At 43.1% G+C, this 24147-nt stretch overlaps 1 protein-coding gene across 2 annotated transcripts in view; it reads left to right on the top strand.

Annotated features, from left to right (window-relative positions):
- The window catches only part of SNX29 (sorting nexin 29), a 476585-nt gene that overhangs the window by 101032 nt on the left and 351406 nt on the right, over positions 1-24147 (top strand). For both annotated transcript variants that reach the window (XM_078778010.1, XM_078778011.1), the window contains exons 11-12: positions 5194-5285; positions 5929-6022. In XM_078778010.1, coding sequence (XP_078634136.1) covers positions 5194-5285; positions 5929-6022 — 186 coding nt within the window. The remainder of the gene's footprint in view (positions 1-5193; positions 5286-5928; positions 6023-24147) is intronic.

The raw sequence follows: 24147 nt of genomic DNA on the forward strand, positions 1-24147 counted from the left end.
CGATTCAATTTTGGTGAAGATCCGGATCCGGCTCCAGCTAGTAGGATTTTTTAAAGTGATTCTTCATTATTGAGTGATTTGGCCAAAAATGAAATATAGCAGGATATCTCAAAATGTTGTGGACGGATTTGGACGAAACTTGGTGGAGAGGTTGTATGTGTGAAAAGGACGAATCGTTTCGATTTTGGTGAAGATCTGAATATGATTCGGCCACAATAATTATTTAATTTTCAAATTAATTTTTCACCATTGAGAGATCGTGTGACGAGCGATATATAACATGATATTTAAAAAAGTGATGGATGAGTTATGAATAAACTTGGTGGATGAGTTGGTTTGGTGACAAGAACAAACTGATTAGATTTTGGTTCAGGTCTGAATCCAGATCCGGCCTATCAGTGGGATACAAAACGTAAACTGTTCACTATAGTCAGGTTCACTATGTTAACAAATAAAATTTCGTTCAAAATTTTGGGAGATTAGCAAACCTCTAATTTTTTTGAATCATCAGAGCATGGAGAATCCGAAAATCAATGTTGGCATTTGCACAGACACCTGCATGGCCGCCATTTTGGATTTTCAAAATGGTCGCCATAAAATACATATTTTGCGCTATCTCGGCTTCCAGTCAACCTAGAAACTTAATTAAATATGCTAATCCTATGTTTTCTGGGTCGAGGAATCCAATCAAGGCCTCAAAATCGTGCTCAGGATTATAGAAAAGCAACAAACAAAGGTAGGGGAGAGTGGGGTAAGTTGAGCCTAAGTGTAAGTTGAGCCACCCCATGTTTCTTAGAAAGTGAACTATTTGAAGGTGTGTGAGCGCCATCTATACTTTCATAGCAACAGTCTTTCTTCCTGAGTACACATGCAGAGGAATATGAAGCAGGGGTAAGTAAGATCTAATGAAATTTGTATTTTTTTCAGAATTTCCCAAACTTTGAGTTATGGTGTTTTGAGGGTGATAACAATAGAATTAATGGAAGCTTAATGAATTGTTTATGTAGTAATGTGAACATGAATGGTGTAGATTATTTACCTGAGAGTATGAATTGTAAATTGAATCAATACGTGAAATGAGCATGTTTATATTCAAAACGGCGCCCGTGGGGTAAGATGATCAATTGGGTCGGGTCAAGTTGAGCCATGGCTCATCTTACCCCATGAACATGTGTGCAAGATAAAGTAATTGCTTTATACGCAAGTTGGAGTTGAAAACGGTAGTTCTTGTAACACTGATACCTGTGTATAGATCTAAGTCCTATTCCTAAGAATGATTTATGTAAATATTTTTGCATTAATCACAGGTAAATGGAAAAATGCCTTGGGACTATAAAAGGAAGACAGCACGTGGTTGTTCATAATTATTTGAAATACAAACCAGTTCATCAGCATATCTGACTGATAAATCTTGACGATTACATATGTATGAACATTCAGCCAAAGTTTACTGATTAATTCATGTGTCTTACCAATAATCAGAACACAATACATGTATAATTATTTCAGTTCAAACTGTTAAATTTCATTAGATCAATTACATCATGTTACTTTGTAATAGACACGAGGTGCTTCTTTCATGTGCGTAAATTTCACACAAGGGAAAGGAGCATTTATCAAGTTTCAATAATTGAACTGAAAAATCTGATCCTAAAAACGTGAACATTTACAGGAAACTACTTTGTCTTGTTTTGCATTGTTAAAGCTATAAGCAACAGCTTTTGCGTGATTGTTAAAAAAATGTGTATTCATTAATACTTCATGCATTCCCAGTTTCAATGGGTTTTCTCAGTGTTTTATCAATAATAAGCTTTTCCAGTGGATCTGGACTTAAACTTTTTGTCTCAAACTTGTTTTATTGCTGTTCTGTCCTGTATTGAGCCGGTGAATTTGGTGGGACACAAAATGTTTCATGCTGTTTTTTTCTTGTGGCTCAACTTACCCACTGGCTCAAGTTACCCCCGAACCCATGATCAACTTGCCCCATCATTGGGGCAAAATGAGCCATTAGACAACTTTTTTTTGAAGGCCTCTGCTAATTAATTACATGAAAATGAAATGGTAACATGTGTATGAGGGGAGAAGCAAGTATTTACACCATCATAATCACTATGCCTCTGATGCACAGTACTTTATATTTGATGTCCAGAAGGGCATTACTGAAAAATGGCTCATCTTACCCCACTCTCCCCTAATTGAAAACCATTGTCTTTATATTTGTGATATAACTGTATTACATAATACATGATATTGCAAGTCCTTTGAAGTTATAGGTATGGGTTTATAAAGCAAGAAAGCAGCCTTGTTACTATCAGATTGAACTATAAGTCCTATACACAGGATCTACTAGGTCTATACCGTTCAGGTATATGCTTTTACAGATCTTCATCTCTGTCCTAAGTGTCATTTTCGCTAAGGTGTCTCTCACAAATGCCAACATTAATTTTTGGATTCCTCATGCTCTGAATATTCCAAAAATGTATAGTTTTGCTTATCTCCAAAAATTTTGAACGAAAAAACATAGTGAACCTGACTATTTGTGAAAGATAATGAGATTGCCTTCCGTTGGATTTGCTTTCCAGGAGGCAAGGGCATGTTGTTTCACGGCAACTGCCTCACCACAAGAGTCCGTGTACCATGGACGGGAGGAAGGGTATGACAACTGAAGACGAAATCTGTGCATGAGAGAGAGCAATTTGCTTTGGAAGAATTCCCAGGATGAGTTGATGTCAGAGGCAGTAGAGATGGGAGATCAGTCCAGATGATTGATGGCTGCTTGAAGACTGTGCCAGTTGGCCTGAGTGAAAAGCCAGACTCGTCGACGCTGAGGAGGCTCTCTGAAAATGGCCAGAGAGATGTCCAATTTAACAAGCATGTGGTCAGATGAACCGTTTGGAGCAGAAGAATAGCAGTAGATATTTGCAGGGAAGTTTGTCATAACCAAGTCTAGAAGAGAAGATGCTCCATTGACTAAGGGTTCGGGTTTCGGGAAATTGACAGATTGTGTCAGTCCCAGTTGGTCGCAGAAGTCCTTTGCTGAGGAGGCATGGCTGGTGAGAGAGGTACCCACACCCAGCCAGCTGGCATGATGACAGTTGAAGTTGCCACATATGAGGAAGAGAGAGTTGGGATGAGTGGATAGAAGTTGGTCCATGTTGTCAGACAGGGAGATGTAGATGGAGTCATCACTGTTTGGTGGATGGTACAACACACATATGAACAAAAGGTGGGAGCGAAGGGGAAGCCGTAGCCAAAGGTATTCCTGGGGGTGAGGTGGAGAGAGGGCAGTGCAGGGCGAGTGAGGAAGAGAGTTTTTTTTATAAAGATAGCAACCCCACCTCCAGGACGAGGCTCAGGTTTATCATACCGGAAGAGGGAGTAACCAGGGAGAGATATTAAGGAATCGGAGACATCTTGAAGGAGGAATGTTTCTGTTAAGCAGATTAAGTCTGGTTTGTTAGAAGCAACCTGTATGGAGAGATCAATCAGGTTTGAGCGAAGGCCCCGGATGTTTGAGGTCCATACCGTTGAGGAAGAGGAAGGGGGAGCATCGGATACTGGCCAGGGGAGGGGAGGGGTTGGGTAAGATGATTAAGAGGAAGAGGAGGAGGTAGGGAGAGCTGTTGATGGTGTGTCAGAGATTTCAGAAGAGCTAGGAGAAAGGGAACGATGAGGAGGACAAAAGGTTTGATGGCGATTGGGTGAGGCACAGTGAGGTGTTGTTTGAGGGGAGGGGGTGCAGAGCGAGGAGGAAGGTTGGAGGAGATGGAGGTGAGAGTTGGAAGGGAGAGGAAGTGGGGAGGATGTTTTGAGGAGGAGGGGTGAGAGCGGAGAATTGGAGAAAAAAAATTTGAAGGGGAGGGGTGAGGGGGGAATTTAGGAGGAGTGGGGTGAGGGGGGAGTTTGAGAGGGGAGGGGTTAGGGGGGAGTTTGAGAGGGGAGGGGTGAGGGGGAGTTTAGGAGGGGAGGGGGGGGAGGTTAGGATGGGAGGGGCAAGGGGGGAGATATGAAAGGGATGGGTGAGAGGGGAGGGGTGAGTTTGGAGTTTAGAAAGTGTTGGACGATAAATGGAAAACGAGCATTTATTGCAAAATGAGTTACTTGTGATTTTCAAGTCAGAGATCCATTTGAAAACATTGGAGGAAGGGTGTAATGCAGGTGAGTTTAGGGAATGGAGGAAGGAAGAACTGTAAGAGATTGAATTTTTATTTGAAATGAAGAGATTTGGTGAGAAAATCGAAGACAACCTTTTAAAGAAGAAGAAGAAAAGTGTGTTATAATATACAACAGAATACAACACTTCAGGGGAAAGTTTAAACATTTTAAAACTAAACCGTGAAAACTATCTGGGGAAATTCCCTAAATGAGGGCATGAAGTATTCCTAAGGGGGATTAATGATTCGAGCACAGGTTCAGAAGCAGGAACAGAAGAATAGGATTTGACAACCAGGAGAACAGAGAACAAAGGAACAGGGATGTGTTTAAGCAAATATGTTAGTATGGGAGGAGAGGCCTACTTATTAAATTCTTTGTTAATATGTTTTTTTTTGAAGGTCTGGTGAAAGTGGATCAGAGGAAGAAGGAGAACGTTGAAGGAGTATGGTGAAAAATATAATTGGAAAGGTGTCTTTTTGCTGGAGAGGATTGAGTTGTGAAGGAGAGGGGAAAAAAACAAACAAAAAAACGCTGGGGGTGAAACACGTGGTCAACGAACGAACAAATACGAACAGAGAAGGAATTGTTTTTGGGGGGCGGGGGAAATTAAGGCTTTAAACAAAGGGTAAGATGTTTGGGGAAGTATGGGGTGAAAATAAATACTGTAAAAAACAGTGAGAGAACGAAAGTAAATGGACCATAAACTGCCGCCGAAAGGAGACAACAAAGCCTCGAGGGACGAGGCCCGAAAAACGCGCAGGAAACAACCGACGATTATATACAGGCATGCACAATCCACACCGAGATCTTCCCAGAAACACACAGTCGGCACACACACCGTGAAATAAAAATACAGTTTTGACAAAAATACAAATGGGAACAAATACTCAACTTTGATAGCGCGGAGAGCTTGGAAAATACAACCTCGCCGGCAAAACCGGAAGCAGAAGGAAACAATTACTTATTCTATCGAAACACTTCTTTGAATATTTGTATTTTGAAAGCCTTTTTCTTTTTGGGGTTCTCTATGTTTCACAGGTTTGATGTGGGGTCTAGTGATGGGCTTTCACTGATCCATGGGGCTGCTGACTCTGCCATCCTCTACCCCTTGAGTCCTCCAAGCATGCCGGGTGAGGCTTCAGCAATTTAAAAAAACCTTTGCTTTATCAGGAGTCAAAGCTGAAGTCAGACATTACAGCGACATGGAGATTGCCAGCACATGTTTTTCTTTTAAAAAAAAGAATGGCTGTAATAAATCACTTTATAAATCTAAAGTGAGAAGTTTAGAAGAGATACGCTTTGGTCGACGTATAATGGATGATATACAGGCGTTCCGTCCAGCCATGCTCATCAATTTTGTCATTCTGACTTGCCAGTGTGATCAATTTCTTTCAAGAAAAGCTTGCGATCAAGGGCAACGCATTTTAAGCCATAGTCAAGAGTGTGCGTTACAAAGATATGATTTGGTGCAGGATGTGCAACTTCTTTGAAGGTGCATGCGCTTGGGTCTTTGGAAAAGTGACCCATTATTCCCATTTGTCCAAAGACCCATGGGTGTTTGGAAAGTTTTTGTCTTCAAGCTGTATATGTAGCCTTATTTGGCTTGTGTTTACGTTATTCTGAGCCAAATCATGGTGGTACCTGGTTAATGGGGGAACTGAGTGTGGCCAAAAGGGCAGTGGTGAGTGGGTGGATCATGTTGGCAAAAATGAGACTCGTGTTTTGAACCACCAGCCTTGAATTAATATCTTGGTCTGTTTTCATTCTCTGCAGCGAGTGAGCAGGTGGATGTGGGATCCACCAGGGAGAGACCCCAGGCTGCTTTAGCACTGGAGTTGGCTCAAAGAGGATCTGGCATGCAGCACGGGTGAGTTACAATGTGATCATAAATACACCGGTCCACACGATTTGTATTTTATTTTGTTATTTTTTTGCATTAATTTCAATCTCATTTGGTTTGACATTTCAGAAGATGCCACGTTGTATAATTCCACTATAAGGTCATTACTTAATTTAATAAATCACACCACCGTGGAGCATGCAATGATGATGCTAATTTCTGGTAAATTTTGCCATTTTGCTTAATTGCTTCTCCAACCTGTGTAGAATTTCAATCAATTCTTGTTAATTATAGTTTGTGCAATGTTCCTGATGTTGATGGTTCCTTTAGAACTTGTACAAAATCCTGCTAACCATCATGCTTAATTTTTTCAATATTGTCACTTGCATGATGGTCGCAATCACCCGCACGGTGCACTCAGTTGACCACTCCCAAGAAGGTGACAACCACTCCCCAAAGTAGGTTCGGCCTGGATTCTGAGCATTTGGAATAAACAGGCTGTTTAACCTTTAACCAAATACTTAGGAAACTTTTTAATTAAGACAAAGAGAACTCATCTTTTTAACGGACAAAAAGGAACTCTTTATTAACAACTAGCAATGGACCTGCCGTTGCTGGGCAACATCGGGTCCTTCGTCTTACCCCCTTCTCATCCCTCCTCCAACCCAATTCCCTGCCTCTTCACACATCACCCCCTCCCTCCTGACTCCCACCCCATCACTTCCCCACCCTCCTCTCATCTCTTCCGAGCCCACCCCTCGCTCCGAATTCCCACTCCACCCTTCCCCATGATAGGTGGTGGCTTGTGTGTGTACATACAGTCGTGGCCAAAAATATTGGCACCCATGCACTTTTTTTCAAATAACTCACAATTTTCCCTAAAAATAAGTTGAAATTCACAAAAGTATTTCGTCTCCACAATTCTTTATTTCACTGTTAATATTACAGAACCTTTGTTTTTGATTCAGAACTTAATATATCCTTTTAAATCAGAAAATAAAAATAAATGGCATTCACAAAATTATTGACAAGCCAGACGTAATATTTGGTAGCACACACAGCCTTTGAACAAAATAACTGCAGTAAAGCGTTTCCTATAGCCATGAATGATCTTCCTACACCTCTCTACTGGCAGTTTGTCCCACTCTTCTTTTGCAAACTGCTCCAGTTCTCCCAGATTTGAAGGGTGCCTTCTCCCAACTGCTGTGTTCAGATCTCCCCACAGGTGTTCAATGGGATTTAGATCTGGATACATTGCTGGTCACATCAGAACAGTCCAGTGCTTTGTCTTGAACCATTCCTGGGTGCTTTTTGAAGTGTGTTTGGGGTCATTGTCCTGCTGCAAGACCCATGATCTTCAACGGAGACCCAGCTTTCTGACACTGGGTTGAACATTGCCCTCCAAAATGCCTTGGTGATCTGATTTGATGATGCCATGCACACATTCAAGGTACCCAGTGCCAGAGGCAGCACAGCAACCCCAAAACATCACTGAACCTGCTCCATGTTTGACTGTAGGGAAGGTGTTCTTTTCTTTGAAGGCTTCATTTTGTTTCCTGTAAACATAGAGATGATGTGCTTTACCAAAAAGCTCTAATTTGGTCTCATCTGTCCACAGGACATTCTCCCAGAAAGATTTTGGCTTGTTCAGGTGTGTTTTGGAAAACTCCAGTCGGACTTTCTTATGTCTCTCTCTCTCTCAGCAGCAGTGGGGTCCTCCTGGGTCTCCTTTCATTGAGGTGGTGACAGATTGTGCCAGTTTAAACTGTCGTACCTTGGGTCTGAGGGTCAGCTTGAATCTGTTTGGCAGTTGATCAAGGAGCTTTCTCCACCATTCAAACAATCCTTCGCTGCAATCTACGATCAAGTTTTCTCTTGCGGCCACATCCAGGGAGGTTGGCTACAGTGCCATGGGCCTTATACCTCCTGTGATAGCATTGTTTACAGTGGACACAGGAACATAAAGGTCTCTGGAGATGGACTTGTAGCCTTGAGATTGTCCATGCTTGGCTACAATCTTGTGTCTGACCTCCTCAGACAATTCTCCGGTTTTCTTTCTTTTCTCCATGCTCATTGCGGTACACATAGTGACACAAAACAGCAGAATGACTCCTTCTCTCCATTAAAACTGGTTGAATGAGTGATTTTTATATTGCAGGCACCTACAACTCACCCTAGGTGAGTTCAATTCCAAGGGTAAAGGAGAATCACCTGCTTGAAATCCAATTATTACAATCTAACAACTTCTAAAAGGTGCCAAAAATATTGTCCAGGCCATTTTAGGATTTCTGTGTGGAATAAGCTAAGAATTAGTAATTTTTTCATCTTTTTTTGTTTTGCTCCACTGCAAACCAACAAAATACATATGTGGATACCAAAATATTTTTTAATTTCAAAAATTTTCTGGAAGAGATGGTGCATTATTTGAAAAAAGTGCAAGGGTGCCAATAATTTTAGCCATGACTGTAGGTTATAAATTGTTAGAAAATGATGCACACACACTCACACACACTTAGAACAACAAACCTCTGAGAACAATAAAAATGTAACAGTGATCCATAAACCGTGATCCCTTACCGAAGCGGAGGTAGATACTTTGAGTTCTGAAACGCACAATTGGAGATAACAACCAACGACACACACACACGCACTTTTATTGTTTTTGCTCATAAATTACCACTGTATCGCAACATGGGAGTGGACAAACACACACATACACACACACACACACACACACATACACACACACACACACACATACACACACACACACACACACACACACACACACACACACACACACACACACGCACTTTTATGCTCATAAATTACCACTGTATCGCAACATGGGAGTGGACAAACATACACACGCACACACACACATATATATACACACACACACACACACACACACATACACACACACACACACACACACTCATTCTCTTTTATTAATTTTTTTTACCCATGGATTAACACTGTAACATAGCGCAGGTGACTGGACTGCGTACATAATACCTCGCCATTCACTTCACTTCACCTTGCCTTACCACGTCATTAAAAGGCATGTGTGAACACCGTGTGGTTGGTCGCATTACAGCTCACTCTCAAAATACCACCCGTCGCTTTGCTGAATATGGAGAAGGAGGGATATTCCTCTTCTTCTTAAGTTTTATGTCGTTTTCCAAGCTGCAGGCTCTTTATGCAGCAGTGATCGTAGGAGCCTTTGGATAATCTATATAATAATAGTGTAAGGACTCGACTTTGTTATCCCTTTTACGCCGCATCCAGTGACCCGATGCCCACGGCACTAATGGATTTACGATCTACGAACCACGCTCTTTGTTTATCACGTACAGCCATACTCGAAAAATCTGAATTAGCCGACGTTGGGGCCCAAAAGCATCCGATTAACTGCCGATACGACGCCATCTTACGACACCATCGTATTGGCGTCTGCTGGGCGAAGGCGAAGCAAGCCGTCCGCTGATTGGACAGGCGAAGGTGAAAGCAAGCCGTCCACTGAGTGGACAATCCAGAGCATGCATTTGTGCCGTTGTTGGCGATCGTTGTTCATATACGCACTCTTCATTCTCATCTTCCTTCCTAACTCTTACTCGGACAAGCAAATCCCCTATGCCATCCATAATGGTACACTCTAACCATACACCACATCCTCCCTTCCGTGGATGTTCCACGGGTTTCGGCTAGTCAATAATATTATATGGGTTTCTTGCTCTCTTTTATAAATCTCAGAACCGCCTTGCAGAGTCGGAAATGCTTCTGGTTCAAATGCCGAAAATGTTTGGCAGATCCGACATGCCAATCCACACCTCCTTTCATCTCTCTATAATGCAAGCAATCTCTGTGTGTCTGTCTGTGTGTATGTCTGTGACCGCTGTTTCTCGACAACCACTGGTCCGATCTAAGTGAAACTTGCCAGGTATATTGCTGGGGACCTGAGGATGTGCCTTTTCAAGGTTTGCTATTAATCGGACAAGTGGTTACCAAGTTATGGCCATTTATTTAGCAAACACATACGTTTTGTACATGAACGAAGGAACAGCGAAGGACGAGAGCGAAGGAACGGCGAAGGACGAGAGCGAAGACCGAAGGAACGATGAAAGTTTTAATTTTTCTTTGCACATATGGTCAAGCTACAGCGAAGGACCCGCGTGTGTTTGTTGTTTCTGCCTCGCGGTTTGAAAAATTGAATAATTGGCCATTAAAACTAATTTGCGATTAATCGTAACTGCGATATGCGAACTTCCGGACACGGACAGTGAGGCCTTATTTTTGGTACGTATGTCAACGTACGTATGTCCACGTACTTACCTCGCCGCACGTACGGGCACGCACTCGTACTTTGAAATTCTCTCAATCTGTGTCGGTTTACATCGATAACATTACACGTCTCCATGGGGAACCCAGTGTTGGAGCAACCATACCCATTTGGATTTATGACATCAGCCTCAACTGGGAGAATCAGTCATGCTTACTGCGTTGTGTCACTAGCAGGATTAACGGGCCAACAGAAAGTTACCACCTTTTCACCGACAAAATTATTCACGCCCCGAGTCTAAATCGGATGCGCCCATGTTTTTTGCCGTGAAAAGTTACCCCCCGTGGATCCCCTCCTCCCTTTCTAAGTCACTTCCTTGGGATGTCCAAGAAGCACAACCAACAAACAGATGTTCACATTTAAATGTATATAATAAAAGAGGATATATATATATATATATATATATATATATATATATATATATATATATATATATATATATATATATATATATATATAAATAATTATATATATATAAAAGTGAAAGGTCCGTTTGTTTGTTACTTGCAAAATCGAAGATTTTTCAAGTATATTGGACGGTTGCGTTTGTGGTTCTGTCTGGCAGTCTGTTTGTCTGTCTGTTTGTCACTGGCCTACAGGTCACAATTTTCAACCAATCTTCACGAAACTTCACCAAATAGTAGAGTTGGTCAAAAGCAAGAAGGCTATTGTTTTTGGGGTCTAAAGGTCAAAAGGTCAACATAGGCCAAAGGTCACCAACTTTGCCAAATTTCGAACATCCTCAATTTTCATCCGATTGACTTGAAATTTGAAGAGGACTTGCATATCTGGTGACTCAATTCAACCACCAAGTATGTTTGAGGTCAACATAGGCCAAAAGGTCAACATAGGCCAAATTTCTAAAATCCTCAATTTTCATCTAATTGACTTGAAATTTGAAGAGGACTTGCATATCTGGTCACTGAATTCAACCATCATGTATTCTTGAGGTCAACATCGGCCAAAAGGTCAACATAGGCCAAATTTCTACAATCCTCAATTTTCATCCAATTGACTTGAAATTTGAAGAGGACTTGCATATCTGCTCACTGAATTCAACCACGAAGTATTTTTGTGGTCAACATAGGCCAAAAGGTCAACATAGGCCAAGTTTAAAAAATCCTCAATTTTCATCCGATTGACTTGAAAATTCAACAGCATTTGCACATTGAGTCACTAAATAGGGAAACTAACTATTTTATGAGGTCAAAAGGTCAAAGGTCAACTCAAGGTCAACCTTCCAAAATCATCAATTTTCATCTGAAAAATCGTCACTTTCCTTCCTATTGACCCGAGCTTTGATCATGATTGTCAATTTGCTGTAACAATGGATCTTTGGGGGGGGGGGGGGCGGATTTTTCATGTATCGTGCTACGCATGATGTTTGTTTGTTTGTGAACCTACTCCTCTGAGCTCCCAGGGTTAATCAGCACAAAACTTTATATGATAACATATTTTACCACCCTGCACATAAATAGGGGTTTAAAACAGTTATTTTCTCACAATTTATAACTTAAAACCATCCGAGCCACTACCTGTCGCCATGATCTCCTAGGGTCGATCCACTTTTGCACATCTTTATAAAAAGCCCAATTTTTATCTGATTTCAACATGGATATCGATATAATTAGTTTGATGGTGAGCTCCGACCATCAACTATGTTATCAGATGTGAAAAACAACTCTTAATTAAGATGTTACCATGATCGGTAAGTTTGGCAAAGAAGGAGTCACGTGACCTCTGAAATGCGATAATTATTCAAAAACCGAAAATAGTACAAAGCAACCTACACATCGTTTTAAAGGTAATTTCACTGCTCATCTAACTTCACTCTCAAGTGTGAAAAAATAGTTTGTACAGAAAAGGACCAACGTGACGCCAAATCCAAACTGCCACTTGACAACGGTTGAACCTCCAATGATTACCTCATCCTCACAACAAGGTGAGTTGTTGTTTTGCTGTTTGTTTGGGATCATACTTACTTGACCTCCCAAGGTTAATCACAACAAAACTTTCTACCGTCAGATTTTTAACCACGATATACCTGAAAATGGGTTTTATACCGTGACGGTGATGAGGAGGTCATTTGGCCCGTTATTGTCATGTTGCACTCCTGAGTTAATTTATTTACGAACCCAAGGTAATGTCTTTACTACAGCTTCACTCCTTTACACATTTTAGACCCTTTCCACCCCTTAGACCCCTTTCGACCCTTTACGCCCCTTATACCACTTTGACCCTTTACACCCCCTTAGATCCCTTTGACCCTTTACATTCCTTTCGACCCTTTACGCTCCTTAGACCGTTTACACCCCTTGGACCCTTTACACCCCTTAGACCTCTTTCGACTCTTTACACTCCTTAGACAGCGGGCAAGGGGGTTAACAAGGAGAGATGCAGAAAATAGGGCAAGATGGAGAAGATTGTCATGGGGACCGCAAGGCTAACCCCCGCTCTAGCAGGGAAAATGGCCTTAAAATGCATGTTGTGTTGTTTGTACACTCCTTAGACAGTTTAAACCCCTTAGATCCGTTGAGACCCTTTACACCCCTTAGACCCCGATGACCATTTACACCCTTTTGGACCCCTTACACCCCTTACATTCCTTTGACCCTTCACATTCCTTAGACCCCTTTTGACCATTTACACCCCATATACCCCTTTAAACCCCTCAGACCTTTTACATCCCTTATAGCTTATACCTTTACACCCTTTCATACCCATTTTGACCCTTTTGAGACATATACACCTTTTTCGACACTTTTCAGACCTATTGACTTTTTAAGACCCTTTGGACATTGGAAAGCCCTCTGGGCAATTTAAGACCATTTGGACACTTTTGACCTCTTTTGCTCTGTCGTCCTTAGACACCTTTAGACCCCATTTGGCCCTTTTAAGAGCCTTGATTCTCTAAACACTTTAGTCCTCTTTATGACCCTAAACACACTTTAGACCCCTTGGAAAATTCGAAAAAAATTCCTCCCAAAATCGGTTTTGCCGACCTTTCCGTTCACTATTCACGTCGCATCACAAGTTGCAATGATGAACCCAAACTGATATCTCAAAGTGAAACTGATTTTGAAACGTGAAACTGAAACTGCTGATATACGGATCATCAAATGGGAAACCAGAATGAAATGCTGTGGGAAATTGCTGAAAGCAAAGCTATGGGGAATATAGAGAGAGGGGGAGGTCGGGAGCTGAAGAAATAATGTGGAGAGGGATCAGTGCCTGAAGGTGGTCGGTTGGTACGGAAAGAACTTTGGTGATCTTGCATCAGGTGGTAGGCCCATAACATGCCAAAACCCATTTCCCAGCTGAGCTTTCATAATAACACCCTTACTCCTGAGCAGTACTTCGGAGGTACAACATGCATGGATTGGAAATCTTAGCTTATAGAATGGAACGAGGTTGTCGAGGTTACCAGCTGCACCCATTGCGACATCTGCTAACTGAATATTTACACTGAAATACCGTTTCTACCAATACACACTGCAAACGAAATGGCTCATTTCAGATGAGACATCTACTAATCTCCGTCATTGATGGGTACCTTTGCTAGTTGTAAATCATCTCAATTGTTTGTGCATTTGTCTGTTTCTCTTTCATGGCCGAACCGTAGCACTTTGAGGCCACAAAATTTGGTTGTATGTACTTCAGAGTCTGTGCAAGGTTTTAATCTTCATGTTGGTCTTGAAGACCGTTTTGAGGCAACCAATGACTGATGTAAAGTGCATATTGTGATGTAAGGTGAGGCAGTGCTGCCGCCGGCCCGCAAGCAAAAGGTAACCGCCATAAGGCCAATAACTCCATAACTTTTCAATGTCCAACATGTCTCAAAACCTGCGGTAGGAAAATCTCACCCAGCCGGGCAACGCCGTTCTCTGACTGTCCACAGTTGGGAAAACTTCATTAATAATAATAATAATAATAATAATAATACATTTATTTTATACTAGGGCATGCCCGTACTATATATATATCTAAAATTATATCCCCCCCCCTCTATTTACATGAAATGGTTTGGTCCAAAGCGAACGGCTTGCGAGTACGGTGACAATCCCCCCCCTCTATTTACATGAAATGGTTTGGTCCAAAGCGAACGGCTTGCGAGTACGGTGACAATCCCCCCCCTCTATTTACATGAAATGGTTTGGTCCAAAGCGAACGGCTTGCGGAGTTTGGTAAAGAAATCGCCATAGCGTGCACAAACGCGCAGGAAAGCGAAAGAATCGCAAATTAGTTTTAATTAGTTTTAAAACATAGTTTAACGCCAACATAGTTTGCCAACGTGAAATAAATGAATACACTCTCAAATGTGCCGTCCGAGGCAGAGTCTGTTCGCCACGTTCGGCACACGTGATAACTCGCTGCTCTCTGATTGGTTGAATCGTTTTTTGGACATAGCTCGGTAACTACTTGTCCGATTAATATGAAACCTTGAAAAGGCACATCCTCGGGTCCCCAGCAATATACCTGGCAAGTTTCAAGTATATCGGACCCGTGGTTGTCGAGAAACAGCGGTCACAGACATACAGAGATTACTGGAATTATAGATAGATAGCGCTTTTCAGGAAGCCCAAAGACGCTTTGACAGAGTGCAAAACATAATGCATAGCAAAACATAAAAACAATTGCAAAAAAGAAGAATCAATAGGGAAATATTCAAAGCACAAAGGAGGAAGAAGGAGAGGAGATAGTCAGGGGTTAGATGCTGTGGGTTAAATGTTGAATGCAGTGTTGAACAGGTGGGTCTTGAGTGATGTTTTGAATGTGGTGAGTGAGGAGGAGTCTCTGATGGTGTGAGGTAGTGAGTTCCAGAGGGTGGGAGCAGTGATGGAGAAGGCCCTGTCCCCCCAGGATCTGAATTTGGTCCGGATGGGGGGGGGGGGGGGGTCAGGAGGTTGATACCAGCAGAGCAGAGGTTGCGGGTGGGAGTGTGTCTGGAGAGGAGGTCAGCCAGGTAGGATGGGGCCAGGTTATGGAGGGCTTTGTAGGTCAAGAGGAGGATTTTGTACTGGATTCTCTGGGAGATGGGGAGCCAGTGAAGCTTGTAAAGGACGGGGGTGATGTGGTCACGGGTCCGGGAATGGGTGAGTAGATGGGCAGCGGAGTTCTGAATGTATTGGAGTTTATTTGTGATTGTTGAGGGTGAACCATAGAGGAGGCTATTGCAGTAGTCCAGACGGGAGGTGATGAAGGCGTGGATGAGGGTTTCTGCAGCCATGGAGGAGAGGGATGGACGGAGACGGGCGATGTTTTTCAGGTGAAAGAAGGCTGTCTTTGTGATCTGTTTAGTGTATTTGTCGAAGGAGAGGGTTTGGTCAAAGATGATGCCAAGATTCCGGATGTGAGGGGAGGTGGATACTGGGATACCGTCGATGCTGAGGGCAAAGTTATTGGTGGATTTTATGAGCGTTTTTTGGCCAATGATGATTATTTCAGATTTATCATAGTTAAGTTTGAGGAAGTTGATTTGAAGCCAGGATTTTATTTCAGTGATGCAGTTTGTCAGGATAGAGTGGGTGGCGGTGGAGATGGACTTGGTGGAGATGAAAAGCTGGATGTCATCGGCGAAGCAGTGGAATTGGAGACCATGACGGCGGATTAAGTGACGGAGGGGGGACAGGTAAAGGATGAAGAGGAGGGGGCCAAGAACTGAACCTTGGGGGAGGGGAGCAGTGGGGGATTTGCAGTTATTGATGGAGATGAACTGGCGTCTGTCAGAGAGGTATGATTTAATCCAAGAGAGGGCAGTGCCGTTAATGTTAAAGGTGGTTTCAAGTCGGGTGAGGAGGATGGTGTGATCGATGGTGTCAAAGGCGGCGCTGAGGGCGAGGAGGATGAGAATGTTGAGGTTGCCAGCGTCAGAGGAGAGGAGAAGGTCGTTGGTGATTTTTAGGAGAGCAGTTTCAGTACTGTGGTTGGAGCGGAATCCGGATTGGAATGTTTCATACAGGGATTAAAACCCTCCTGTTACAATGGAAGCTCTCCATCGTGTACTGTGGTATGGTGCATGTACATTTCCCTTTGCCTATTCGTACCGACTTACATTTGCCCTTCTTCTCAAGTCGGCTATTCGTCCGAACTCAGATGAGATTGATCCTCAGGTTCCAGTCCTCTCAAGCATGGCTATGTGCAGTTCTACTATCTCCAGGCCCGTATCCTTCTACAATATGTTGATGCTGCCCCACTTCGGCCTTCCATGTTTAGGTATCCAGAGTACAAGATTGGAAACCGTTTGCTTTTGTGGTGCAAGCCGTGCCCAGCAATCCTGAGACGTCCTCCAATTTTAACTGACAGCCTTGGAAGAGAACCTTCGAGCTCTTTATTTATCCTATGTTCAGACCACATTCCCCACTCATCCACACTGGCTGCCTCATAAGTTGAACCGCTGGGTGAATGGCTCAGGGAAATTGAAGATTAATAAATTGACAGCTCACAGCTTGCTAGTACAACCAATTTCGCAAGCAAGAAACAGACATAACTGCAGGCATTGGAACAGACAATCGAGTCCAGTGGCAATTGTTCTTCCTGTCCAGCACAGAAAGGTAGTTGTATACACATGTTGAGAGCACACTTGGGTTGATACATCCAGTTTGGCCTATCTGCGCTCACCAATCATCATTTGTGGTGAAGTGTTGTATTATATGAGGTTCCTGGCTATGTCACATCCCATCACGACCCGATTTTATCCACACGCTTCCAGAGCTCCATATCGCGGAAGCAACACTTATTGTTGGCCTCGTTTTATATGTAACGGCAAGTAAATCTACTCACCAGACACGGGCAGCGGTCATGGTGGAGTCGATGCTGAAAAGGCTCTGACAACGTCTGAGCAACATATTGGGATGCGTTCGCAGCATGGAGGAAAGATGTTGAAATTTTTCTGAAACAACTTAAAGAGCTATTGTTGTGCACTCATGTATATTTAATTAGTTTGAATGGCATTTTTCTAGTGAAGGCATTTGTTATTTATTGTTACCGCTTCCACCGAAGGTGGATGGCGGTTATGCTTTCACCCATGATTGGCTGTTTTTATGTTTGTCTGTCCGTCTGTCTGTCTGTGAGCAGGATATCTCAAAAAGTTGGAGACAGATTTGGATTAAATTTGGTGGACCGGTTAGTTGTGTAAAGGAGTCATTGCTTCGATTCTGATGAAGATACAGATCCGGATCCAGATATGACCATTTTAAAAGTGATTATTCACCAATGAGAGATGGGGCCAAAAACGATATTGGGCACCATATCTCGAAAATGTGAGGACGGATTCGGATGAAACTTGGTGGACAGGTTAGATGTGTGACAACGATTCATTGATTCGATTTTGGAGAATATTTGAATCCGTATCCAGATATGATAATTTTAAGTGATTCTTCACCATTGTGAGATTGGGCCAAGAACGATATAGAGCACAACATACCGAAAATGTGAGAACGGATTCGGATGAAACTTTGTGGACAGGTTGGGTATGTGACGAGGATTAATTGATTCGATTTTGGTAAAGATCTGAATCCGGATCCGGATCAGAGAATTTTTTAAAGAAGTTTTTAAGTGATTCTTCACCATCGAGATCAGGGCCAAAAATCATATCGAGCACGATATCTCAAAGAGTTATGGACAGATTGGGACGAAACTCTGTAGACAGGTTGGATGTGTGACAAGGGCTAATTGATTCGATTTTGGTGAAGATTCGAATCTGGATCCGGATATGATAAAAAAAAATCGTTATTCTTCACCGCATTGGCAAATTTTCATTTTCATTTTCATTTCAAGTTGATGCAAAAGTTTACTTTTTGGTATCATCTTGAAGGTTGGGGTCTGAATAACATTTTTGGTCCGAATGGACAACGATCAGCCCCCATTGGGGCACTTGGAGGCATGGGGGGTGCCTGAACCCACCGTGAGAGGAATGTGAAAAGTATTTTGTCTCTAGAGGCCACCGTGTTGTCGGTATCAGGGTAAATCCATAACAAAACGTTATTTTGAGAGACTTTCAGCAATACTTGGACAAAATGTTATTTATCATTAAACATGTTACATGGTTTAATAAGTGTTGGGATGAGTTCTGACATTTGCCATGAACATGAACGAAACAATATATGTACATATGAACGAACCAATTTATGAACTAAACAATATATAAACCACTGCAAAAATGACTCACTATTTGCTGGCTTGGGAACAGTTCTGAGTCATATAGTTAGCACATTTGCACTTGCACAAACGTGTACATTTCAAGTTAGCCTTCTTGCACTTGCATGACGAACAGGTTTTTGTGCAAGTACATTTTACATCGAGATCGAAGACATCTTTGGCAAGGGGCAGCGTCATCCAAATGGGAACCAGCTTGCTGTCTTTCTCCATCCATCCATGATTGCTGGGGTTTTGGACAGGCGCCAATGGCTCGTGAGCTGTAGTCCAGATGCTCGCTTGGAAGACACTCCTTTTGAGATGTTCGTCCAATGCATTACTCGGAGGGGGTATTCTCTCCATGTCCCTTGTCTTATGGCAGAACACCCTCATTTGAACGAGGTCAACATTGCTGTCGTCGGTGATAGATACGTTGGAGTACAGCCTGCAGACAAATTGCATCACTACTTCTTTCAACTTTGGTGATATATGAAACAAATTCTAGCTAGCGACAGTCGCAAATTCTTCCATGAGAGATGGAACTTTGTCTTTCTTCTTGAAGCAGTATCGCCTACCCTTGAATTTGAAAGAAGATGTGCTGTCTGATCCAGTGAACGCATGGAAGAGGGCCATGGCTTTGCACGTTGTCACTCCTAAGCTTGAGGCAATGGTGTTGAGGGAGATCATTGTGGTTGCTTTTCCTGTTTTCAATGAAATCCAGATTTCTGCCGCTGGGTTCACAGCAATGATGGGGTGGAAATTACTTTAAAAGTATTACGACAACGTCCGTGTCCCCAGTATGAACCATCGCAAGTGAGGAATATCAGAGGGCGTGAAGGAGATGTACCAGGACACGAGTGTCTGCCTCCTCGTGATTGCATGGACCGGTGAGCCAGTGAGTGAGTGTCTGCCAATGGACCGGTGACTGGTGAGTGTCTGCCAATTGGAGGACCATTCCCTGCAGTGAGGACTTGGTCACCTGAAGTGATATAGACACATTTGTCATCTTGGAACTGTACTTGCATAAGTTTTATTGACTGGAATGAGAACAGTTCCTTCTTGTTTACTGCATTTACCAAAAATTTATGCCATTTTCCCAGGACTTTGGCACGACCAGACATGCGTTGTCGAGTACCCGTTCCTCGTTTTCCCCTTATGGCCCCTTTGATTGTCATTGTGCGATACTGATCCCATACAATATCCACTCTCGCTGCTCTTTTCAAGTCATGCTGGATCCTTGGGCAGAAAATCTTGGTGAAATATTCATCGAATGACTTGCCTTGGACGGTTGTACCAGGAAGAGCGTGGATCAGTGCTCCACCATCAATAACGATGACCCCATAAACATCCGGTGCCACCAGCTCCTCATCTACTGTTGGGTTGGTAGTTGCACTGGCTTCCATAAATGCATGGCAATAAATCTGACTTGCTACAGGAGTTGAGAGATCCTTCAGAAGACAGTGCAGGTGGAGATGATGAAGATTCGTGGCGGAAAAATTCCTCCAGATTTCCACCTCGGCTCTCAAGCACAAAACAACAAATGCATACAACTCTGCATGTTGTTTGAAGTGCTGTATTTTCCTCTTAAGTGCTGTCTTCGTTTGAGTTTTCTGCTCATGGAACAGCAACAAGTTGTTTTTATTGATCGGCGCTGTCAGAAGTACATTATTCAAGCCAAATACATCTTTCTTAAAATTGTCATATTGCTCTTGTCAGTTGCAGGAGAAGTACATGGAGAAGAGGAAGAAGTTGTTCCTTGGGTTTGTTGATCTGGAGAAAGCATTCGATAGGGTTCCACGTGAAGTAGTGACATGGGCATTGAGGAAGTTAAGAGTGGAGGAATGGTTTATCAGAGTAGTAATGGCAATGTACAAAAGAGCGCGCACAGCTGTAAGGACGAAGGACGGGAACAGTGGTGAGTTTGAGGTGAAGGTGGGAGTGCATCAGGGGTCGGTACTAAGTCCACTACTATTTGTAGCTGTGATGGAGGTGCTGGCTCGGAACGTAAAGGAGGGTTCACCGTGGGAGTTGTTGTATGCAGATGATCTGGTGTTGATTGCAGAAAGTATGGATGGACTGAAGGAGAAGATGAACAAGTGGAAGGAATGTATGGAGACAAAAGGTCTGAAGGTGAATATCGGAAAAACGAAGGTGATGGCAAGTGGTAAAGCATGTGATGAGGTGGAAAGAACTGGGAAGTGGCCGTGTGCTGTGTGCAGGAAGGGTGTCGGAGTGAATTCCATTCAATGTACAATGTGCGCTGAGTGGGTTCATCAAAAATGTAGTGGTTTGAGAGGACCATTAACCAGTGTGGCAGCTACATTTAAGTGTAAGGTGTGCACAGAGGGAGCTGCAGATGGAGGAAATGTTGAGTTGGATCTTGGAGATGGCGTGAAGCTGGAAGGTGTGAAACTCGGCAACGGTTGCGAGAGTGAGTTGTGCATGGAAGAAGTTTCGGGAACTGAGTGGCGTGCTGACGAGGAGGGGAGTGTCGTTAAAGCTGACGGGAAAGAAGTGTGCTGCATGTGTGAGAAGTGTTATGATTTATGGGAGCGAGACATGGGTAATGAACGTAGAGCAGCAACGAAGGCTGGAAAGGGTGGAAATGCGAATGGTTTGGTGGATGTGTGGAGTATCGTTGAGAGAGAGGAAGACAAATGATGAATTGCGAAAGATGATGGGAATAGAGCTTGTGATGGGTGCTGTGAAGAGAAACAGTTTGAGATGGTTTGGTCATGTGTTGAGGAAGGATGAAAGTGACTGGTTGAGAAAAGTGATGAAAATGAATGTAGAAGGAAGTAGAGGACGGGGAAGACCGAGAAAGACTTGGCTAAAGAAGGTCAAAGAAGATATGCGGGCAAGGGGGTTAACAAGGAGAGATGCAGAAAATAGGGCAAAATGGAGAAGATTGTCATGGGGACCGCAAGGCTAACCTCCGCTCTAGCAGGGAAAATGGTCTTAAAATGCCTGTTGTTGTTGTTGTTGCTCTTGTCCCCTAGATTCTAGAATACGGACAGAGGCGGCAGCGGACTCATTGATGCACACTTTGTTTTCTAACGTGACCAGATCTGCACTGTTCTCCTCAAAGGGATTCCCCCTGCTCAGCAGGACATCCAACAGGTCTGTGACGTGGTGCCGAAAACGGTGCTGAGATGCTCCTCTTTCCTCATGATGAGGGATCTCTTCATCATCATCAGCATCGCCATTTGCGTCAGTAAATTGTTCAACAACGCGGCTAATCTTTGGACCAGTCACAATCCAGCGTTCTAGCATGACAGGGAGATCTGTGTGACTAATCACGCCACCAACTCCTTTTACCCTTTTGTTGGCCTGTTCATGTGCGTGATCAATTGGTATGTATGAGAACTGACGATTGCTTCTAGTTATCGTCCAATGCCCCGCTTCAAACTCCTGGATGATAGCCGGAAGAGCTTCTAGGTGTCTGATAAGGACACGAACCCACCGAGCATAATTCTGGTGTTGGTACTTGTGAATATTAATTGTTGGTACTTGTGAATGAATAGCCAGAATTGCACTGTTGGTTTCTCCCTGTAAGCCACCGAGACCCAATCCTCAAAGGTCATCTCGATTCCACAGTCCTCATAGGCTCGTTTCAGAAGGCTGTCGAGCACCACAACGGTAAATTGGTGAGCATATCGTGTTCTCATTGGATCGGATGCTTTCAAAAAAGATTTGGCTGCTGCCTCTGTATTAGTAATTCTGGCTTCTGTCAGGGCTTCTGTCCATCCAGACTCGCGTAAGAGATCTCCCATTGTGGCCCACGAAGCCATTTCGATATGGAGCCCTCCCAGCATCACCAGAAACTTGTCTTCTCCAAAGATTTCAGGGAAGGTCCATTGCATTTTCTTTCCGATGTCGTAAAGTGGTTGGTCCACTACCAATACTGGAGGTTGTTGTGGGTTGAGGTACTCATTTGTTTGTTTCACTTGGTCCATTCCTTGTCGAATCATTCCTGGTGTAGCTGCATTCTCATGGAATAGTTGTAGGAGGGTTTCAATGCATTTATCTGGTGATCCAACAGCATCTGATCGACAAGCATAGTATGAAGACCATATGATCGGAGTGACTTTCTCTGTCTCCAATTCCACGTGCAGGTTGGCATGTACCACAGTCATCCATGCCGGTTCATGCTGTTCCTCCTTATGGAATGAACTCATTGACAGTAGCTGCACATCTTTTACTGGAGGCTGGGTGAGAATATTTCGGCCTACTGGTGGTACAAACGTGTATGACGGAGGCAGGACGGGTGCACTGGTGCCTGAATCTCGTGCCAGGGAGTCAATTTTTATCGGTTCTTGGCCACGTCATGGATCTGTGACCCAAATTAAAAAGCAAGGCTGATTAATATGAAAATAGTCATAAAATAACATGTTTTTTTATGGATTTACCCTGATGCCGTCAACACGGTGCCCTCTAGAGGCAAAATACTTAGAAATGAGGTTGTTACTCTTCATCACAAAGCTGCTGATATCAAATATGTTCAGATCGGATCATCCGTTCAAAAATTAGAACAGTTTGAACTTTTCACATTCCTCTCACGGTGGGGTCAGGAAACCCCCCATGCCCCCAAGTGCCCCAATGGGGGCTGATCGTTGTCCACTCGGACCAAAATTGTTATTCAGATCCCAACCTTCAAGGTGATACCAAAAAGTAAACTTTTGCATCAACTTGAAATGACTGATTGTCCAGGCACCTCACTAATCGGGCCAAAAGCGCTATGGGGCACTATATCTCGAAAATGTGAGGACGGATTCAGATGAAATTTGGTGGGCAGATTGGGTGTGTGACAAGGATTAATTGATTCGGTTGTGGTGAAGATTTGAATACTGATTCTGGAAACAAGAATTTTTTAATTTTGCAAATGATTCTTCACATTGAAAGATCGGACGGACCAAAAATGATCTAGAGCACAATATTAATAAAAGTTGAGGATGGATTTGGGTGAAAATGATGGACAGGTTGGGCATGTGACAAGGAAGAATTGAGTACCATTCTAGCTTTTAGATGCATCTCATCTTTTCCACATTGGCGTTAATAATTTCCCCCCAACCTTTCCCCTTAACTCCCGTCACCCCACCAATTTATATGGTTGATGGGGAAATAAATGTGGAGAAAAATCACCTGAATGACAAGGTCATTGGGAAATGAAATGAATTAATTGTACCATCTGCAGGCAAAAGCAGCATGAGGAATGCCTCCTCTTTCAGCTGTGTAAATTGTGCACTGCATTTTCATTACATCGCAAAGAAATGTAATTCTTCCCAGACACGGGGAGCACAACCCAAGCAGTTTACGGTCTGTGTTCCAAATTAGCTGCGAGATTGAACATGGCAAGGAGTTATCGATCTTTGTGCCGTGTTCTTCAGCCGGTTGTGACCCATATTTTACACTACGCCTGCTACAGTTCACTAATATGACAAATGTAAAATGTATTTTGGTTTATTCTCACATTCTTTACTTTATTTCCTTCTTCCATTGGTGGCGTCTATCAATTTCAGTTCCATTTGTAGCTGGTTCTTATTTGTTTATTAGGCATGAGCACAGGGTTAAATGTGCAGCCCCTCAATCATTCCCACTCGATGGCCATTATCATCATCTGTTCTCCTTCCCCTCTACCGCTCGCTAATCCCGTCGTTCCCCCCATCACCCCACCCCA

The sequence above is a fragment of the Myxine glutinosa genome, chromosome 5 (assembly GCF_964187855.1).
Source record: "Myxine glutinosa chromosome 5, kmMyxGlut1.1, whole genome shotgun sequence".
Classification (NCBI taxonomy): Eukaryota; Metazoa; Chordata; class Myxini; order Myxiniformes; family Myxinidae; genus Myxine; species Myxine glutinosa.